We start from the raw sequence: 19,852 nt of genomic DNA, 5'->3' as shown, positions 1-19,852 counted from the left end.
TTATTCATAAGACTGGGTCAGGCACATTATGCGCAAAGACTACAGTCAACAGCAGAGTGAGGTCAAAGCAACTTTATTCACATTTCAAAGAAATGACAGCGCAATATTACAAAGGGCATTTTCAACAAGTCCACCAATGTGTTCATGTGGCTGTCACACATACATAAGACTGCTTTTGAAATTATGTGTGGACTTCATTGAAATCTAAAAGCCCCCCCAAAAAAATAATAAATATGATATGTAGTGCTACAATTAAACGCAACATTCCTCCAATAAACAGCAGAGCCATTATCATTATCTCTAGGAGAATAGCAATTTCTTACTAAAAACAATTCAAAATCTAAAAATTTTAATATGTTACCATTTAAGAATACGTGGTAGGAATGTTAACATCGTTTAAGAGTAAAGCACCGATTCAGACCAAAAGAAAGAAGGATAAAAAAAACGGATTGGTAACAATCAGCAGATCCTGAGATCGTAAACTAAACCAGTGCCATTAAAGAAACACATGAGTAGAATTAAATATCTGCCATGCTCATGGTGAGGAAAGGTCGCATTGAGAAATAGCACAGTAAACATCTGGACAATGAGAGATGATGTCCAGATAAAAATAAGATCAGGGGGGGAAAAAACTAATAAAAAAGTGTGTCCCTTTAATAATGGGCCTCAAGTCCAGAGATGTAACATTCATTCACACAATCAATATTTCCTTCAGATTTTAAAGTGATTTTTTTTTAAATGAACATTCAAAGGCTTTTTAATGATATTTATACAATTGCCTTCTTGACTTCAAAAAGAGTTCCCACTCATCAAAAACAAAGATGGGATAAATAAATACATTTAAGAAAATGTAGTTACAGACATGTGGTACTCTGTTGACAGAAAACACAGTAAATAAATCAAAGACGACAAAATAAAATTAGGCTGTGGGAGTGCGCAGTGCGTTCTCAGGGTTGTTCAGAAGAAGCTCGTCTTTAGTTTGATGGTTGGTGCAGCCTGCACAGCTGGCTGCGCTAGTCTGGCTGCAGCTTTGGCTTTGTTGCTGGCCTGGTTGGCGCGTATAGCAGATTCCAGACGACTTTTAAGCTCAGGTGCTGCACCAATAACTATCTTGAATGCAGCTGGATAGAGGGGTCCAATCCGCATTAGGTTCTGAAGGGCAAACTCATGCAGGCCTCTGGAGATTTGGGTCTCAGAGGAGATTGCGTTATCATCCAGAAGATAGGAGATGAGAGTTGGCACAAGAAGAGCCAGCAACTGCACACCTAAAAACAATGGACATTAAAAAAAGTGAATTAGGTGATTGAGTGTGCAACGGAACAGGAACTTTTTCTGTAATCAAAAAATCATTAAACCAAATTCTCAAGGTTAAATGATCAAACATTATTAGTTGTTTCTCTGATGAGATGGAAATATGTTATTATTCACTGATAGTTTGTGAAAGAAAATAAAGACAACAAGAATTTGTCATTTAAATAATAATTAGTTGTAGTCCTACGTAAAATAAAACTCTAAAACAAACACTTTAAAGAAACTCATCAAACATAGAATAAACTAAATTCCACCACAGCTTAATGAATTAAATCAATAAAATAAAGAGAAAAATCAGAAACAAAATAACTTAAAAATACACTTAATTGAATACAGGGGTGGTCTAACTAATTATCTGATTTGCCCCCTAAGTTACTGAATCAGGAATAGTGCATGTTGGACATATAATTAGCCCCTCTTTGTAAAGTCAGGTGACTTCATGGCCTATGATTTAGAAAAATCCTAGATCTGTCAGTGATTAAAGAGATAATACTGAATATCTAATTTAGCATTCTGTTGAAATCAATATTGACAGTGAGTGAAGCAGTAAAGACTTCTAAATTGAGCATGTAATGCAATATTTTTCTGATCTTTAGGAGCTCACATCCAAAGGCACTGAGCTACATACTTTGAGAGACCTACTTTAATGGAGCCAAACACTTTAATGGAACATGTAAGGTTCTTCAGGGGTCCATTAGACAGAGGCACACTTACGGTTCTGCTCTTCACCCATGCTAACCAGATTCTCCAGGACCCTGATGCCCTCCTGCACGGCATGCAGCTCGGCAACAGTCCCCGGCCGACTGCGCTCCACTGCCTTCAGCTTCTCCACCATGAGTGGAGCCAGAGCATGAATGTACGGTGTAGACAGGGCGCGGCTGGAGTGCTGGAACACTGACAAGAGCAGCTGGTAACACCGGGCTTGAACCTGTTGCAAAAATAATTAGATCACTTATTGACATTTGCTGCACACATCTGGAAAGTCCAAAATACCTTTTTTTGTTAGATGGAAATTAGTCTAAATTAAGATTCTCAGTCTAGTTCACTCTCATTTCTATACACCGTGCTCACCCCTGGATCACTTGAGTTCAGGCCATTTCGGAAGCTCTCCATGCAGCCCTTCTGCAGGACTGTCACTCCTACAAGTTCACCGCTGGCAGACAGCAGGAAGAGGGTAATTGCTGTCAACATACTGATCTCATCCATGTCAGGTCTGGACTCATCTACAGAAGAAAACAAACAAGTATTTCCATAGGTGAATAATGATGCAATTCTTATTTATGCTCCTTGCCTCCTCCACAGAAAGGCCAGAGGTCACAGTCAAACATCCACATCTTACACTTCTTTCTAGGGGTGTAATGGTACATGTATCCAAACCTTAAATTTCCGGTACGGACCTTTAGATTGAAGAATGCAGCGAATCCATCTCAAAGGGCAACTTTAGCATTGGACCGGATGTGCTGTAGACTCGTGGTCATAGCAACCACAGACAAACAGGAGTGTGAAGACCTCCCTCTGCTGTGTGGGAACACTTCAGCTTCACAGTCTATAATGACGACGGATTAAGACGAGTGGATCGTATAAAAGCCGACATTGCGCAACCGCCGTCGGATACGTAGCTGGTAGCACATGGAACGTGCCAACTCGTTTGAAAACGCATCACAGGGGTGACATTACTGGGTCAAGGAAAAAACTAGTTCAGTGCAAAACGCAGCTCCCTGCGGCATTAAAGCTATCACTTGCAAATAATTCAGACCCTGTCAAAGCAATAACAAGCAACATAGGTGTTTTTATAACAGCGGAAACGCGACTGTTTTCTGAACTCAGGGTTCAGACACACATTGAAAGTAATCAAGCCCTGTTACAAAGTTCCCTCTCGTCCGCATTTCAACCAGCAAGTCACATGATACCAGCCCTTTATAAACCTCTATCCCTGGCATTCCCACAGTGGAGATCTTTTTAGTGCCAGCGGGGCAATAATAATAATACAAAAATTAAAATACATATATTTAATAATGATCATACAAAACAGTTACAGTGCAATGTCTACGAAAACGTACGGTACCGTGACCTCAAAACCGAGGTACGCAGCGAACCGTGACTTTTGTGTAACGTTACACCCCTACTTCTTTCTCAACAAAATTGGCAGATTGAAACTCATGCCGCTGCAAAGTCAATTCACCCGATAGTGAATGCTGATTGTATCCATCCCCATTGCAAGCAAAGGCCAGATGTGAGTGGGTATTTTATACATTTTTTGACCAGTTGAATAGAAGCTTAATTTTTTTACCTGGCTGTGAGGACTCGAGCACAGATGCCAAGCTGCTCCTCACAAGGCAGGGCCACTGTGTCTGAATACTCTCTGCCTGGGCCAGTGGCGAGGTGATGATGGTCTTGATGCCCTGCAGGGCAGCTGACACGGTCACAGGAACCGAACTGTCAGAAGTCTTAACAGCAGTTTCCCTCAGCACCCCAGTGATTAGAAAGAGCACTGTAGGTAAGATAGTCATGCTTCCTGTATAGGCCAAAAAATATGAGAAAATCATTTCACAGCGTGCCGCACATTGCTGTTAATAATATTCAAAAACTTAAGTCTTGTTCACATACAAATTCATATAACGGTTTATAAAGTTTATTCTAACATCTTAGAGTAAAGCAAAAATAATCGACAGCAGAATTAGACCTTTTAGTGAGTATAATTTATCATTAACGAAAACAAATCAGCATCAAGCAGAATATGGAGGCAAATTGCCTCTGAAAAGGTGATCAAAGCTGGGGCAGACTTGGTCGTTATTGTGCAAGAAAAGATCTTTCTTGCATATTTTGCGTGGAGTGAGTGTGTGGCTGAACTTCGTCTCGGGCCTCACCAGCAGGAGAGCAGAGTGAGGGCAGTTCTGCCAAGATGGCGACTGTGTTGGCCACAAGGCGTGCACTTTCTTCGGGTAGCCGCTGAGGTCTGAGTGGCGCGTGGCTGGGCGACTCCCTCACACGTGTATTAAGCTGTGGTAAGTGGCGGACCAGGATGAACACGAGCAGCTCCATTGCCGCAAACACTAAAGACTTGCCGGGGACGAGCTCCCCTGTGTCTCCTCCTTCTCCAAGGCCCGGCTGAGAGTCTTTCTCGCCTTCTTCCTCTTTGCCTGAGTAAAATAACACACGGACCTCACTTGATCAAAAAGCTACAATACTTTATTATGAATTTTAAAAAACGCATCTTCCCACTTGATATTGATACTAACACCCTTTTGTTTAGTTATGGTTTAGATGGAACAACGCAACACAATGAGTTAGTGAATATAGCAGTATTTAAGAGTAATGCTGTGTAATATCATGTAGACTATGTAAATTGCTGACCTTTGCTGTTCTTCTGTCTCTGCAGGTGGTCCTGTGCAGCCCTGATGGTCTCCTGTACAACGGCAGTGACCTGCAGCTGGATGGCTAGAGGGTCCCGGGTCAACAGCAACCTGTGGAGCACGTTGAGGAGCTCCACTGCCAGTAGCTGCAACATATATCAGACTCACATTAAATATGCTGCGTAACACTGGGGATGAGAACACTAAAACTCAGAGAGGGAATGTGTTGAACTTCTGAAGGGAAACGTCTGACACAAAATCTGTTATGGCTCATTTCACAGGCTGTTGTAAGCCAGTGGCCAAGTTTTATACAGAGACATGAAAGACTTAACACAGACACAAGCTGTGTCCCACTTGAGGAGCTGGAGCCTCACTTTCACACTCCAAGCCCATGCTTATTGGCCAAATACGTCATATGGCCGGGCCGGCAACTCCTGTCCCATTTCAAAGGCTCCAGCAAGTGAAGCAGAGAAATACAAACTTGTTTTTCTTGTGAATTTACAGGTCACAACCATGTGGGTCTTTTGAAGGCGCAATGAAGGGATCCATGTAAACTTTTAAGGTCAGTAAACATCACATGACCATATCATCTTTATCAGATATTTGTATTGGGGAGGTGACCAGTTACTAGTAAATATAACACTCGATCTAAACCAATGAGATAACTACTGCAAGGTGAAAATAAAAAATGCCATCATTAAATCTACTGTTTTTTGTGTGATGCTTTGAGAACATAGTGCCAGCACACTGGGAAAAAGTCATCCTGATTTTAAATTGTGAACTATTTTAAGAGACAGCTTTCAAAATCCAAATTAGCTAATATATGTTTTGCTAAAAATAGCATCAGGAATTGTAGCTTTAATATTTTTGTATAAATTTGATTGAAAACTACACTTAATGTTTAATGTTGTATTAAATTTTAACAAAATTAAAATTCTAGCAGTAAAAGCAGTGCACATCTTTCTCCATCCCATTCTTCCTTACACCGTCATGTCTGCACTTTGACTTGTGTGTTTACCTGATCCTCAGCGATGTGGGTCTTAGCACAAGGAGATTCTAGCAGAGTGCAAAGTGCCCAGAGACAAGACGTCACATGCTCAATGGGCTCCTCAGGCCGGGGAAAGCAAAGAAACTCTATACTGACACCTGAGAGACAGAAAACAAAAAGCACTTAGGATGTTTTCATGCCATTTCTTCCTCTCATCCACTTCAATGATGCAAGGTGGGTCCACGACTGAAAGCAGTTCCCGTTTGCTTGTTTTAAATATGAGAATATCAGGAGCAAATTACTCTAAAAGCTCTACACTATAGACGATGCCTGTATGTCTCTTTACCCAACATTAGATGCATCTTGTCATTGACGGACTCCTCAAAGGTCTTTGTAGCGGAGAGGGCGTCTTGAGGGAAGTTAGGAGTCTTGTAAGGAGCTGAAGGGGCTTCTTCTTTCTCTTCACCAGCTCCAAACCCAGTGCTGCTCAGCCAAAGGGCCACAGCATGCAGGACCGGGGCCCAAGAGCTGCGGTAGTGGACCCTTGCTGTGTCTATAGTCTCGGGTGTATAAAATGCTCCACCTTAAAACAGACACACAATTGAAGTAAAAATTATTTTAAATTAAATTACTTGACAATGCATGTTCACTGGAGAATATATTATATCCTTTTATGGGAACAAAAGTAGAGATAAGAACTCAAATATCGGATATCATCTCCATGTTCTATAAGAAACAAAACAAGTCTGCATTATCTCAAGTACTTGTGTTCAAACATATGACAAAAACAAGTTTCAATATTTGGCTGTCAAAATATGTCCTGTACCGTCAGGGGGCAGCTGACTGGAGAACTCGGCAGGCAGGGTGAGCAGAGCGTAGTCTCGCAGCATGGCCAGCCACAGGCGGCTCAGCGACGGCAGCTCTGGCTGCACCAAGATGATGAGACTGTCGGGCGGAAGAACGTTTGCACCCACATCCTCATCATCCTCGTCATCCTCTACACTTCGCACCGGCTTGGCAGGCTTAGACTCCGCCTCTTTTTTGATCTTCATCGCCACCACATACACCTGAGAGACAACCAGTATGTACAGTCAGATGTATTCTGCAAATCATGTACAATTAAACAAATGATCAGGGTCTTCAGTCTCACCTCAGCCCACGCCTTCAGCACAGCCAGTTTCTCCATGGTGGTGGCACTTTCACTGTACAGCTGACTGGATGAGCCCTTCCCAGCCTGTACCTTGTCAAGCGATGACACGAGCAGGTTGTGGACTCGCCGAAGGTCATTAAGGTCACTTACCACACCACTTCCAATCCATGCGCTACACACCTGTAGACACATAGAGGGTTCAAGGTAATATATATATATATCACATGATCAATTGACTTTAAGACCTTTTAGCTATTATTTCTCTTCCAACTCATCAGAAAAATTAAAAACCTGTGTTACATAACAGAGCACTGAAGGTTGATTATCCATCATACGTGCCAATGAGGTAGGTGGGGGTGACAAGGAACGGTTATAGGACTGACATGTAAGGCTAGAGCAAGTACAGATTCACAAGACTGCAGATCGAGGAGAGTTGTAATTAGTGTAATGCGCCCAAGGGCAGGAGTCTGAGCAGGCTTTTCTTTCAGGAGAGATACCAATATATTATGATGTAAATGTATTTGGACGCCTTGCCACATATTTGCTCATCCAAACTGTAGTCGTATTTCTCTGCAAGTCATGTGATGTGATCCTGCAGTTCCATAATATAAGAACATATTTTAACAACTTTGGGATAAAATGTATAATTGATATTTATTTTCCTTTTTACTGTTTCTTTGAGTCAATCATTCAATAAAGAAAACAGAAATCCTGAATTCAAAGATGAAAAAATTGTTTTAACCGGCACAGACTCCAAGACAGACAGAAAGGGCAATGTCACAAAGGGTTTTTTAATTATACTGCTGACAGGCATGTTTGTTTTTTTCCCCGTCACTAATTTTTCACATCAGTCAAATAAGTCAAAGCGCATTGAGGCAGATAATCTGACAGTGATGGGTTCTGCGTGGATGATGACTCACTGTGCAGAGAAAATATACAGCTGCTTTGCTACTGAAACTTCAAAATATGTGTATATGTAAGAGCAGTTGCTCTGTAGGGAAGTTGCTGGATGTGATTGGCATTGGTCTGCATTTCTAAGTGAACAGGTCAGACAAGGTTTTTTCTTTTGAAAGAATATTAGTGAGAAATGTCAAACATAGTTGTTCTTTTTCTTTTTCATATTGTTTGTGTCTTACCTGGCATGCCTTAGCTGTTATATCAGACGGTGTGTCAGGTGAAAATGCAGGTCTGAGGGCAGCTCCGACCTAAATGCACAACACGATTGGTAAGAGTTAATTTGTTCGTCATTTTCGGTGTCACCTTCAATTCATCACTTTTGTGTCGTAATGCAATTTGATTTGTTTGGGACTCACATTGGCCTGGTATTGTTCCAGGATAACGTGCCCTGGGAACTCTGGCTCCGGTACTGATGCAAACTTTTTAATGATGTCCTCCAAGGCCTGCAGGCCAGCCATTCTAAGCTGGTTACTGTGGTCCGTTGCTGCCATGAAGGCCATGCGGATGAGGTCAGACAAATGGAGAACCAACAGATCTCCTGGATGGGAGGAAAAACCAAAAGGGCTGTGTGAGATATAGAAATTCATATCTAATCATCAGAAAACCGAATTTATTACTATTTATTCTGTGCATTTCAATATTTCCTGGTCACTGTTATTAGGTTCACATTTTGCCTCCTCTGAGGTCTGCTGTACGCTTTAATCACCTTCCACTTTGTGTGGACTCTCTGAAGATTAAATACAGATTAGCACAACAAATCATTTGTCAGTTTGTGCTTGCAGTGATTCAAAATAAACCAGATATCGACCTTGAGACTGAGGCCAAATTGAGTTTTAGCTGGGATTAGTTGGACACACCAACCTGCAGACCAACCATCAACTGAATCCCAGTTACTAAATTTGGCTTAGCTGCTACCAGAACTGCAATTTAACTTCAGTATGTACTTACTGTCTATTCAAAAAATTAATTTAATTGGAATCAGAAAAGATCACAGGAGGCATAAATCAATCACAGATCCTTAAGGGAACTCTGAGCTTCTCTGCTCCGGCAGCATGGTGGATTGTACCTTTGGGGTTCTTGGCTTTTGCAGAGCGGGCAGTTGCCAGGTCGAAATGCGCTTTGTCTGCATTCTCACACAGCAGGATGATGCGGCACAAGCAGTCTGCAGCAAAGACCCGCGTCACCCAGCGTGGAGCCACAGAGGGCTTGGACTTGTCATCTTCGCCCAGGCCTGTGAACATGGTGTCATCGTCCATCTCGTCCTTTTTCTCTGAGTCCTCCTCATCCTTTTCCACCTCGAATGTAACCACTACAGCTACTTCTGAAAGGGGACATGAACAACAGTTGGATGCGTTACAAGAATAAACTTGACTTATTCTCTTCCTCTGCTTTGTGATATTTACTTTTTTTCATTCTCAATTTCCTGAGAGAAGGAAGATGGTAACGTGCCATATTTTGTGATTTTCTGGTTTTACCTGTAGTTGCTGCCAGGACATCCTTACAGAGTTTCAGCCAATGAGAAAGCTTCTCCACAGCAAGAGATGACAGCATGTGGCCTAGTGTATCATGGATATCAGAACACAGCTTCCTGTCGGTCTCACGATCCAGCATGCCAAACAGAACACCCTCCAGACCGGTCTCTGTGATGTTCAGCTCTGAACCATGGGAAAATTCAACAATGAAGGAGTCACAGGGTCTCGCTGAAGTACAATGACTGAACAGAAGGCTCTCCTCGGGTTTACAATTTGTACTCACTGATCCTACTGTCTTTGCTGTCGCCTGCTCTCCTTGCAAGGTTCATTGCATACTCGCAGACCTCTGCTGCCTCTCGCTGGGCAAGCTGTCTCAGGCAGGCCACAGCAGCACGACGCAGCAACAGGTGAGAGCTGCATAGGTGCACCTGCAGGGATCCCATAGCGAAGAATGACATTATGATTATGATCAGGACAACCTATAAATCTAACTTGTAATCTGAAACTTATCTCTTACACAGAGACAGGGCACCAGGCTGGACAGGTTGACATGGCGAGGAGCGAACATGTGCAGCTGCTGCAGACACGAGATAGCAGCCGCCTGCACTAGGGAGTCAGAGTGGTCCTGCATTATGGCACAACCAACCAGGCAGGATGAGCGGATGGTCGAAATAGTGGCTCCATTTCCTAGCAATGCGACACAGATTAGCCACAGATTAGGAGAAAAAGACAAAAACTATCGCTTAGAGGATACACAGTGTATCTGCTCTTCTGCTTCTTTAGCCAGTAGTGGATTAAAAGTGATGACACTGCTATCTGCTGGCCAGAGGAGGGCATATTACATTGAAGTGACCCTTGAAGAATTTATTGAATTAAATGTCAAAGTCAGAGTGTTACAAAGGACATTTCTTGTCTTGTTTTTGCCATAACTACCCTGTAGTTCGGGTCCAACAGTGGTGATGAGAGCTCCCAGACAGCGGCCCAAACACTGATGCACCTCTGTGTGAGATGGCGGCACGGTGAGGAGCAGGGTGAGCACCAGGGACAGAGTGGGTTCCACGTAGCCTCTGTACATGGGACCACTGGAGTCGACGATCAGAGCCAGAGAGTGTAGAGCCCATGTCTGACAAGAAAAGAAAAGCATTCACAGGATTTGAATAAGTAATGTCTAAAGCAAAGATGTTTAAACAAAGCCTGACGTTTTTTTTAAATCAAATTATGATTAGACATGAAATACAATATAAAAAACAACATCCAAATAAACCAAACTATATTCCAGTTTAATGAGAAGAAGCGAGGGGACAAAAAATCTATTAAACCGCCTCAACTCTCCAATTTTCCGTCAACACTGAGTGAATTATAATACACAGTAAATTCCTCCAGAGTATTTCACTGTACCTGGACCTCATGAGACGACCCATCCTGGGCCAAAGCCAATAGGATACTGACACTGGTCTTTAAGTGCTGGCCTGAGCCAATTCCTCCAACATATCGATGCAGACAGCCAAGAGCCAGTGAATGGCCTGTCCTTGAGACTACATCCCGGGCCGACTTCAATCTGGAAAGGGAGGAGGAGGAAGGATATGGATCTTATGATTAAAGCCAAGGACAGAGCGGTAGTTCAAGAGAGAGTAAGAATCGATGACTAAAACTATTACTGAGAAGACCTTTGACCTCCAAAAACAGTTATTTTCTGTAACTGATTATAATGAATATGAGTTCACTAAGTCTCCCTTAATCTGAACAGGAGAAATAACACAGATTATACAAATGTCAAATGCCTACTTGTCAAAGCTGGTCTGTGCCATTCTGGCGATGAATGTAGCCTCTCCCACCACCTGAGCCATCCTGCCCAGGGCCTCTCCGGCAGCACAGCGCAGAATGGGGTTAGGATTGTCCATAGCTCCCATTACCAGTGCCAGCGCTGATTTGCGCACCTCCTCGGGTCCCAGAGTACTCTTGTTCTCGGCCAAACCCTTCAGTCGAGCAGAGAGAACACATTATCTCTCATTGTCTATATTAACTTAATAATGAAATATGATACTCCCGTCTTACGAGAGTAGACAGCAAGTTCTCCCACCTTGAGGGCACTAAGGACTGCAGTAAAGATGTTCAGTTGGACTGCCTGCTGTCGAATACCTTTAGCCTGCTTTATACACTCTGCAAAGTGGTCTAGCATCTGCAGCCTGAATCATACACAAAGTCGGAGGGGATTCATTTCAATAAACATGCCGCAGAGACTCTTTGCAGTTCAGTAGTGAATATGAATAAAGAATAAACATGAGAAAAGAATAGTGCTTAATGTTGCAAATATAAATATAAAACTACTTCACCTGTGTTTGAAGGAGACGTGGGGGAAAACCACACCAAACAGAGCCACGGAGGCATCGATGACAGACACACCCAGAGGAAGAGGTCCTGGGATGGCCTCGCCTACAGGGATACGCAGGTAGATGGAGGAGGGATCATGTTCCAGAGCCCCGCTGCCAGACGCACTGTTGGGCTGCAGCTGTTTGTAAACAATGGTTTGTTAATTTTACTGTATCAAACATTGTACAGGTAATAAGATTATAACAGTGGCGATCATTTCTCTTTGCCAATTACAAGCCAATCAGGATATTTGTCGATTGTGGGAACACACACAAACAGAATCAACATGTATTTAGAGATTTTGACTGACCTGATCCTCGATGGACTTGTGGTCAGTCTCTTGTAGCCAGGAGCCCATGAGCACACTGTCGTCATAGTGACAGAGAGAGCGCAGCAAAGAGGTGGTGGTGTTGGCCGAGTTGTCAGTCAAAGTGAACTCAGCTACCAGCTCCCTCAGGAGGGCATTGAAACTGCCTACATGAGAAGGACAAAGGGTTTAAAACACCTTTTACAAATGTTTTCAACTTCTGTGGGGGGGGGGAATGCAGAAAGAAGTTACTTTTTTACCTTCATAGGTCTTAGGAGGCAATAGAGCCAGGATGTCATACAACCTGAGCCTCACCATTGCTGCGCTTGCTTTCAGATGAGCACCATGGACCTTAATGATGGCAGGGACACTGAAAAAGGCAAAAACATTACAATACTTAGACACATTATCAGAAAACAATCACCTAGAAATAATATAATGAACAGTGTTTACAAATCCTGAAATCCCGCGACAAAGGCAAAACAATTATTAGAAGCATCACACTCACTGAGACATCATGGTCATCGCACATTCAATAGGCGTCATCAGTCTCCGGATCACATCTTCTGTAAGCAGCTCGGGACAGTGGGCCACAAAGCTACGCATTGCTACAGACGAAAGGAACAGGAGTCTGTCAGAGCAATGTCTGGTGACAATAAAGAGCTTTTGAAGGTGGACAAGAAGATGTTTCTTTACCACAAAGAGCTCCAGCTCGGCCCTCCAGGGTGACCTGCCAGCTGAAGGAGTCTCCCCTGACCTTTTCTGCCTCCAGCTCCTTCTGGGAGCGAGGAAACACATTCCTCCACAGCAGCAGCATCTTAGGGAGGTGATAGCGAACAAGGGAGGGACCTGGGCACAAACACAACGTAGTGACTATGTTGGTGGGGCGAAGGTGACAATATATCTGACAAATCAAAACCAGGAGATAAGTAATGTATACGAGACTCACCGAGAGTCATGAGGGCCCCTAACAGAAGCCATCCAGCCTGTGTACGCTGCAGGGACAGTCGACTGTTCTGAGCAGCTGTTCGCAATAGATCTTCAGCTATGCTCACAACCAACTGCAAGAAAGAAATGCAGACAAGTTCATCTTTAAGTCTACACAGGGTAATCAGTAAGGCAGGCACAGGAAATCATCAGGGTAAAGACCTGTCAAAGTAGGAACCCATAAGAGTTGATCAGAAATTGATCTAAGAGCCATTACAAGCTACACACCTTGCCCTTGGAGTGGGGGATACCCAGTGGACACTGGTGTATGCCTCCCAGCAGGGCAGCCATCGCAAAGCTGTAGCCGCTCACAGCTTCAGGGGAATTCTTCAAGTTGTTGATTCTCTCCGCGCAGCGGTCCAGCAGTGGGGTCAACTGATATGGTAGAGCCACGGCAACACAGCGTAGGCACCAAGCAGCCGCCAAACGAGCTGCCATGCTTGGGTGCAGCAGCACTGACGTCACAGTCTCAAGAAGTCCTAAGGACAAGAATGTGAAATATGACTTCTGACTCGAGATTTGTACTCATGTGAGTCAGCTACAGAGACAAAAGACAACTTTTGAGCCTGTAGCGGTTTGAGGTGGCATTATTGTTTGGTCACTGTCATAAAGATGCTGCAAGTAGTAAGACACCGGTAAGAACGCAGGTACTGGAGCGGGCTCCTGAGGAAGTTTTCAACACCACTTTGGAGGTAATGAAGAGAAACAAAGTTTGAACCTTATACAAGAGAGTGTATGTTGAGCTGTTTTTGTAAATTTGGCTATTCCACCATCTGTCATTTATATAACTCGGAAGGTATACGGGGAGAGGTCTACTCTCTTCCTTGTTTTGGTTGACAATAATCCCTTTGTGACAGAAATAAAGCTGTAATTTGTATGTGAAAACCGGCATCCCGGTGGCCAAGAGAATAACATGGTGAAAGTAACTCACAGGAGATCAATACAAGCGCAGATGACGTTGCTTTTCTATCACAACTACACTTCTCAGTTTTGAAATCACAGATAGTTTAAGCCAGAGAGTTGCTTATTTCCACTTCAAAATATTTCAGTAGAAAAGGTGGATGTTAAAAACACATACAAATTTACAGAAGATGTTGGCTAATATCATGATGTCTAAGTGAGTCATTTTTCATTAAAGTTAGGAGGATTGTGATCTATGTAAATCCAGCTTTTGTTTATAAAATAAATAAATAGAAATAGATCTTTAGGAGCACTAAAACGCACGTCCAACTGAATATTTTATGTCTCTCACCTATAGAAGGCTCCTGGATGAGCGGTGAAGCTGTGGCACTCAAGCTTTGGACTAGACTGCCAAGTTCTTTCAGGGCACACACCATAACATGCTGGCTGGCAGAGACGTCGGCTGCCCCAGACTTGTTCTCTCCACTGATGTCATTCACAACGGCTTCTGGAAGAAAATGGATGAATGAGAGAAAACAAAACGTTTAAAAAAAACTGGCAACAATGTACATACGTTATTCATGTGTTTAATTTTAGTTAACTTATTGATTCATAAGTCAGACTGTGTGCATCATTGATGGTTAAGGTGGTCATCAATCAAAAGCAACTGGGATAGACGTTTTCTCAGAAATACAGGACTTTGTTTCAGAAGATAATTATCATCCTCTACCACTAAGTATACTTTAGCTTTTAAATACGGGCTGACTGACCACATTAGGCCATGCATTGTTGTCACACATAATCACTCTGCAAAGTTCAGCAAATACAAAACTACTCATTTAAAATACAGAAGAGGACACTGTTACATGTGACAAAAACTCTGAGGATTTTCTTTAAATACAAAATGTAAATTAAATAGCTGATAAGGCCGTTTGATGACAATTTATCAATAACTGAAATCCTCAGAGCTGGCAGAAGTCAAGACACATCACATGTAAGGAAAAGGTAGGTTAAATGACTTAAGGTAGAGATTTAAAGTGGCTTCTTGAACTGACGAAAATTAACTGAACTTGGGATACTGGGAAGTGAGTTCAGGCTACAGAAGGGTACATAGACTAAGACGTCCCACTTCCACATTTGGCTTGTAAACTTCTCTGAAGCCACTTTAGGCAGAAACATTTTTCATTCATCTAGTCTAACAGGCCCTGTTCATAACTGGTATTAAAATCTGTCCTGAGCGATCTTAAGTGGAGAGCGTTTATCTTGACTGTTCATACCCGATCATACTAACGATTAAATTTAATTTACAAACAAACTGAGGTATGGACACTGACAAGCATAAAAATATGTTGAAACTGTAGTTGGTCAGAGACGTCAGCTGTCCTTTATATATCACACAGCAAAAAATAATGTGGCCACATAAGTCCCAGACTACTTCCAAATGTGGTTTGAGTAATCAAATCTCAGAAAACATTCTGAATGGATTTGGGTGCGTTCACACATGAACCACTTGTGATTGGGTCACTCAGGATGGACGTTAACATCAGACCTGAAGGGGGTCACAGATCCGGATAGTTGGAAAAGCTACAAGCGGAAAATCTAGAGTGAACAAGGAAGTACCCTGGACCTTGCTTGAGGAACACCAACATTCAACATCTGTTTCAAATTCTGTCTCAACATCAATGAATAAATAATCAATTAATAAGTAAAATATTATGGATCAGAATACTTTACAAAAGTTTAAAGGTTGCAAAGCAAATCAGAGTAAGAGTCATCCCTTTTAAGTGACATCAAGGTGATTATAAAACTGATGTGTGGTTGTAGAGCAAAAACTGTAACAAAAATAAACAAAACTATATGATGGACAAACATATGAAGTAAATATGAATTATTGTTGCTGTGTTGGGGGGAAATGGCTCATTCCTATTATGTGTCTGTGAATGTAAGGGCACATGCATTTTTTTCTGCTGGTATCAGCTGGTAACGCATCAACAGTCAGAGAGAGTTTTGTTATCAGCTCCTTAGCGGTTGAAATGCAGTAACAGAATAAAAATTCACAGGCAAACAGCCCTGAAAGCTATGCAACAATGCAAGCATGCATAACTCTAAAGCTGAGCTGGCTGTGGATTATATTATTGACATTATGATGCTGTCTGTGGTTAAAAATAGATGTAGAGAAAGAAGAGAGTGATCCAAAGGAAGCGAGAGCAGAGAGTAAGACACAAAGCAGAAATAGGGGAAGCCAATAGGGAAAGCCATCTCCGCACACAGCACACGACAGAAAGGAAAACCCATCTCTGTATACAGCACAAGCAAAAACCATGCAACAATTTATGAAACTGAGTGAAGGGTGGATTAAAAATGATAATAATGGATGAGTACTTACTCTGCAATGCTCTGAACCGAGATATTTCCCCCCCATCCTCCTTACCCACAGCCCTCATTTGCTTGCTGATGGCTTGGCAGATTTCTTTGCCAGCTGCAATTTGTGCCTTCTCTCCAAGTAAACCTCCCAGGGTGGCATGAAGCATGAAGGAGACACAGCGGCGTGAGTACACCGCCTCCACGTGTGTCTGCGTGGCCCGCGGGTGGGACACTAGGTCCAAGACATGGGACAGGAATGTGGCAAAGTTACGCTCCAGCCACTGGCCACCAAGTGTGGTCACAAACACAACGTAGGCCTGAGGAGAATAAAGAAAGACTACATGTGGTGTTTGAATCAGACAATGCAGCCTCGAATTATTCTTGAGGATTCAGCTCACCTGTGTGATGCCCACCCGCACCTCCCTGCTGACAGAGCCTCCCCCCTTCAACATCTCTCCGCCGCTCTTCAGGAAGCCAGATCCACCACGCAGAAATCCAGTGGCCATGAGTTCCAGCACCTCCTCAAGAGTGGCTCGCTTCACATTCTGTCGCATCACTGAGGAAAAGAGGATTGAGAGCGTGAAGAATAAAAGTGGTGAGCAAGACAACTTAACTTGAACCTCTCAGAAACTCTTTTAACCTACCAGCTGCGTGTTTGGGCAACAATGCAGTAGCCATGACTGTCCCCAGCAGTTTAGCCACTGCGACCCGGACGCCATAGTTTGATCCTTCCAGGGCCTTGAAACACAACGTGGCCACATTCTCCAGTTCTGTGGTCCACATGAAGACTGCCTCATTCTGCAGCTCCAGAAGGCACTGATCAGACGAGCAGAATAAAGATGGGAGACATTTTAGTGACATTTTTTGCAAATTTTTGCAAATAAGGAAAGAGGAAATTGTCTTTGCGAAACACATCTAGGTTTGGTCAACATAAATGACACAGCAAAAACATTAGTGAAAAGTACTTTTGTACTCCTAATGGCGTATGCTTTACAAATCTACTACAGGGATAAACCCTAAAGGTTGCCGAAACATTCAACACTGGAAATCCACTGGTCTCTACGTGTTTGTGCTGCACCACCAAGTACAGTCTTTTAAACCACGCTGTTTTTAGGTGGAGATAAGCTCTCAACATTACACTACTGTATATAATGTTATTTTCAGGCTTTGTAAGAATCCTCCACCATTGCAAGGGAACTTTACAATCATTCAGCAGGATAGGACACAATAAAAACCACAGCTAAATCTAAAGTGCATTTCTTAAATCATTTAGAAATCCATTGAAACAAACCTTTGCTATCATACAGCGTACTGCCATGGACCTGTCTGTGAGTAGAGAGCGGGCATTCTTGTAGATGTCTCTGTGACATGAAGTTGCAGCCCCACCCAGCCCATTGAGCACCTTCTGCAGGCTCAAGAGGATCTCTGCTCTGCCTTGGGACTAGAACAAAAAAAATAAAGGTAAAGTAAAGGAGAATATTTAAATTGATTTCACATCACTTTTCCTATAGTCCAATATCCCATTTGACCAAATACATTAATGCAATAAAAGATAACTTAAATTTTCCCATTTTGCACTGCTTAAAGTATCTCACCTCTGCACTCTTTAATGCCTTCAAAAGATTATTAATTGTGTCTGGAAAGGAGCTTCCCAGCATCCTCCCCATCTTCTCATAAAAAGCTCCAACACATGCCACTGCAGCACTGCAAGAAAAGATCCAGTATGCATTCAAATCATCACAGATCACTTCTAACTAATTGGTAAACAATGGAATGAAATAAAAATCAGATGAGATTATTATATTATAGAATCATATGCACCTATACTAAAACACTGCAGAGGTACCACAGTAGTTTAGGGGTTAGTAAGGAGGCCATGACCCTACATCTACAGCTGTATGGAAACCAGCCGGTACAGATGAATGATGAATAAAACCCTGTTGGACACCACTGATGCCTCATTACCACTGAAACACAGAAGACTATCTGCTCATGTACATTGAGTCCCCTCTTCAAACATGTCATTCTGCAGATTAACATTTGGCTTAACCCTAATACCCTTGGAAATAATCTGATAGTATTCTATGCCTGAAACTCTAAAAGCAGCTCTGAACAGCTTATATCTAAATATCTCAAATAAACAGAAGGCTGTACTAAAAAAAATGGCCAATGGAAAATCACACGACTGCAATTAAATGGGATCTTACAGTTTTGTTGGCAAGTATGCGGGTGTGTCATCTTTGCTTTTAATGATTTCATTGCATTTATCCAAAGTCTGGAAAACAGTGAACGTGTCGCCGATGCTGTAGAGGGTGGCGAGATTTTTGGACAGTAGTTTTCTTGTCGGCGGACCTGGAGCGCTGCTGATCAACCCCGTCAGCTGTTCCACCAGCTTCTTCTGCTTCTCCTTCACATCCACCTACCAGCAAAACACCAACAATTAAGTCACACAGTGCTTCTGATTGAACTTAAGCAAAAAAACAATGATTTCTGAGTGGTTACCCTATTTGCCGCCACAAGCACTTTATCCAAGAAGCGAAGCCATTCGAAGATGAAGACAGGCCTCTTTGCTTCAGTGATCTGGGCCAGGGCTTCTTCATTGAGCAGCAGACTGTGAGCTAGCTCCATGGTGAGGACCTGACGACACAGCGCTGTACACTCCCGCCTGTGCAATGTTATATTAGAGGATGTGCCTTGTCAGTACATGTCTCTTTCAATCTCAATTATTACAGACAGAACATGTTTCTATTATTCTCCATTATTAGAGACGGTATATAAATCTCTAATATTCTCATCATAAGAGACAGTAAAGGTTTATTATTATCATTATCATTATTCATTATTAGACACAGTATATGTCTCTATTATTGTCCATTATTACACACAGTAAATGCTTCTATTATTCTCCATTATTAGAGACAGTACATGTCTCTTACATCTCCATTATTACAGACAGCATATGTCTATTTCATTCTCCATTATGAGAGACAGTATATATATCTCTAATATTCTCATTATTATTGTCCATTATTACAGACAGTCCATGTCCCTAATATCCTCCATTAAATGCCTGCACAACCTGTGTTATAATACTATTGATACAAACTATGTTGCAATAATAATCGATATTATTTTATTGCCCAGCCCTCCCCCATCACTCTCCTCAATCACATTAGCTACAACCTATAAAATATCACAGATGCACTTCCTTACTAAAGATCTGTGGACGTTTGACGTCCTTGCAATGACTTCATTAGGTTTGAAGCAGACACACAAGTAAAGATAAAGTGACAGCAGCTGTCCGTGGCGTAGATGATATTAAACGTGAGGTTATTCCTCGTACAGAATGTAGCTTTGACAGTAATCAAGCCGAGAAGCTGTGTTGACATCTGCCTCCCTCCAGCTGTTGACAGGCGAGCTAGTTAGCATGCTAAGCTAGCTTCCTGCTACGATGAAGAGGAAGCTGAACTCCGGAGACACATTCTCACACAAACACAGTGTCCACTGGCCAACGTCACATCTCAACACATCCACATGTTCGGAAAAAACACACAAACGACATCTTCCTAAAAGACAGGACACACAAAACCAAACTGTATATCCTACCTGTGCTTCGGCAACCCAGGATGAATGGCGACGAGTGTCGGTGGTGTCGCACTTAAGTGAATCCGGTCAGAAACTAGTTAACTCACA

At 42.5% G+C, this 19,852-nt stretch overlaps 1 protein-coding gene across 1 annotated transcript; it reads right to left on the bottom strand.

The window, feature by feature from the left end:
* Positions 1–57: 57 nt before the first annotated feature.
* On the bottom strand, positions 58–19,792 carry heatr5b (HEAT repeat containing 5B). Its single transcript, XM_061087117.1, has 36 exons — positions 19,766–19,792; positions 18,662–18,824; positions 18,367–18,578; positions 17,755–17,863; positions 17,451–17,600; positions 16,804–16,975; positions 16,558–16,715; positions 16,227–16,476; positions 14,148–14,303; positions 13,124–13,374; positions 12,858–12,969; positions 12,605–12,757; positions 12,417–12,516; positions 12,169–12,278; positions 11,912–12,075; positions 11,565–11,740; positions 11,312–11,417; positions 11,017–11,207; positions 10,630–10,789; positions 10,165–10,354; positions 9,749–9,918; positions 9,515–9,659; positions 9,235–9,414; positions 8,826–9,080; positions 8,116–8,297; positions 7,939–8,007; positions 6,803–6,982; positions 6,479–6,719; positions 5,999–6,235; positions 5,683–5,810; positions 4,666–4,810; positions 4,179–4,451; positions 3,602–3,826; positions 2,383–2,534; positions 2,026–2,239; positions 58–1,265 (listed from the first exon to the last, which is right to left on the bottom strand). Exons 2-36 carry the CDS (start codon positions 18,785–18,787, stop codon positions 958–960), a joined length of 6,150 nt encoding a protein of 2,049 aa, XP_060943100.1. The 5' UTR covers positions 18,788–18,824; positions 19,766–19,792; the 3' UTR covers positions 58–957.
* Positions 19,793–19,852: the final 60 nt, after the last annotated feature.

The sequence above is a fragment of the Limanda limanda genome, chromosome 15 (assembly GCF_963576545.1).
Source record: "Limanda limanda chromosome 15, fLimLim1.1, whole genome shotgun sequence".
NCBI lineage: Eukaryota > Metazoa > Chordata > Actinopteri > Pleuronectiformes > Pleuronectidae > Limanda > Limanda limanda.
The sequence above is the reverse complement of the archived record's forward strand: the minus strand, read 5'-3'. Positions and strand labels throughout refer to the sequence as shown.

Coding starts and splice junctions, on each gene's coding strand:
- heatr5b (XM_061087117.1), bottom strand. CDS start 18,787: ATGGAGCTAGCTCACAGTCTGCTGCTCAATGAAGAAGCCCTGGCCCAG. Junction 9,919..10,164: donor TGTTGGACCCGAACTACAGG/GTAGTTATGGCA, acceptor TCGCATTGCTAG/GAAATGGAGCCACTATTTCG. Junction 1,266..2,025: donor CATGGGTGAAGAGCAGAACC/GTAAGTGTGCCT, acceptor CATTGTTTTTAG/GTGTGCAGTTGCTGGCTCTT.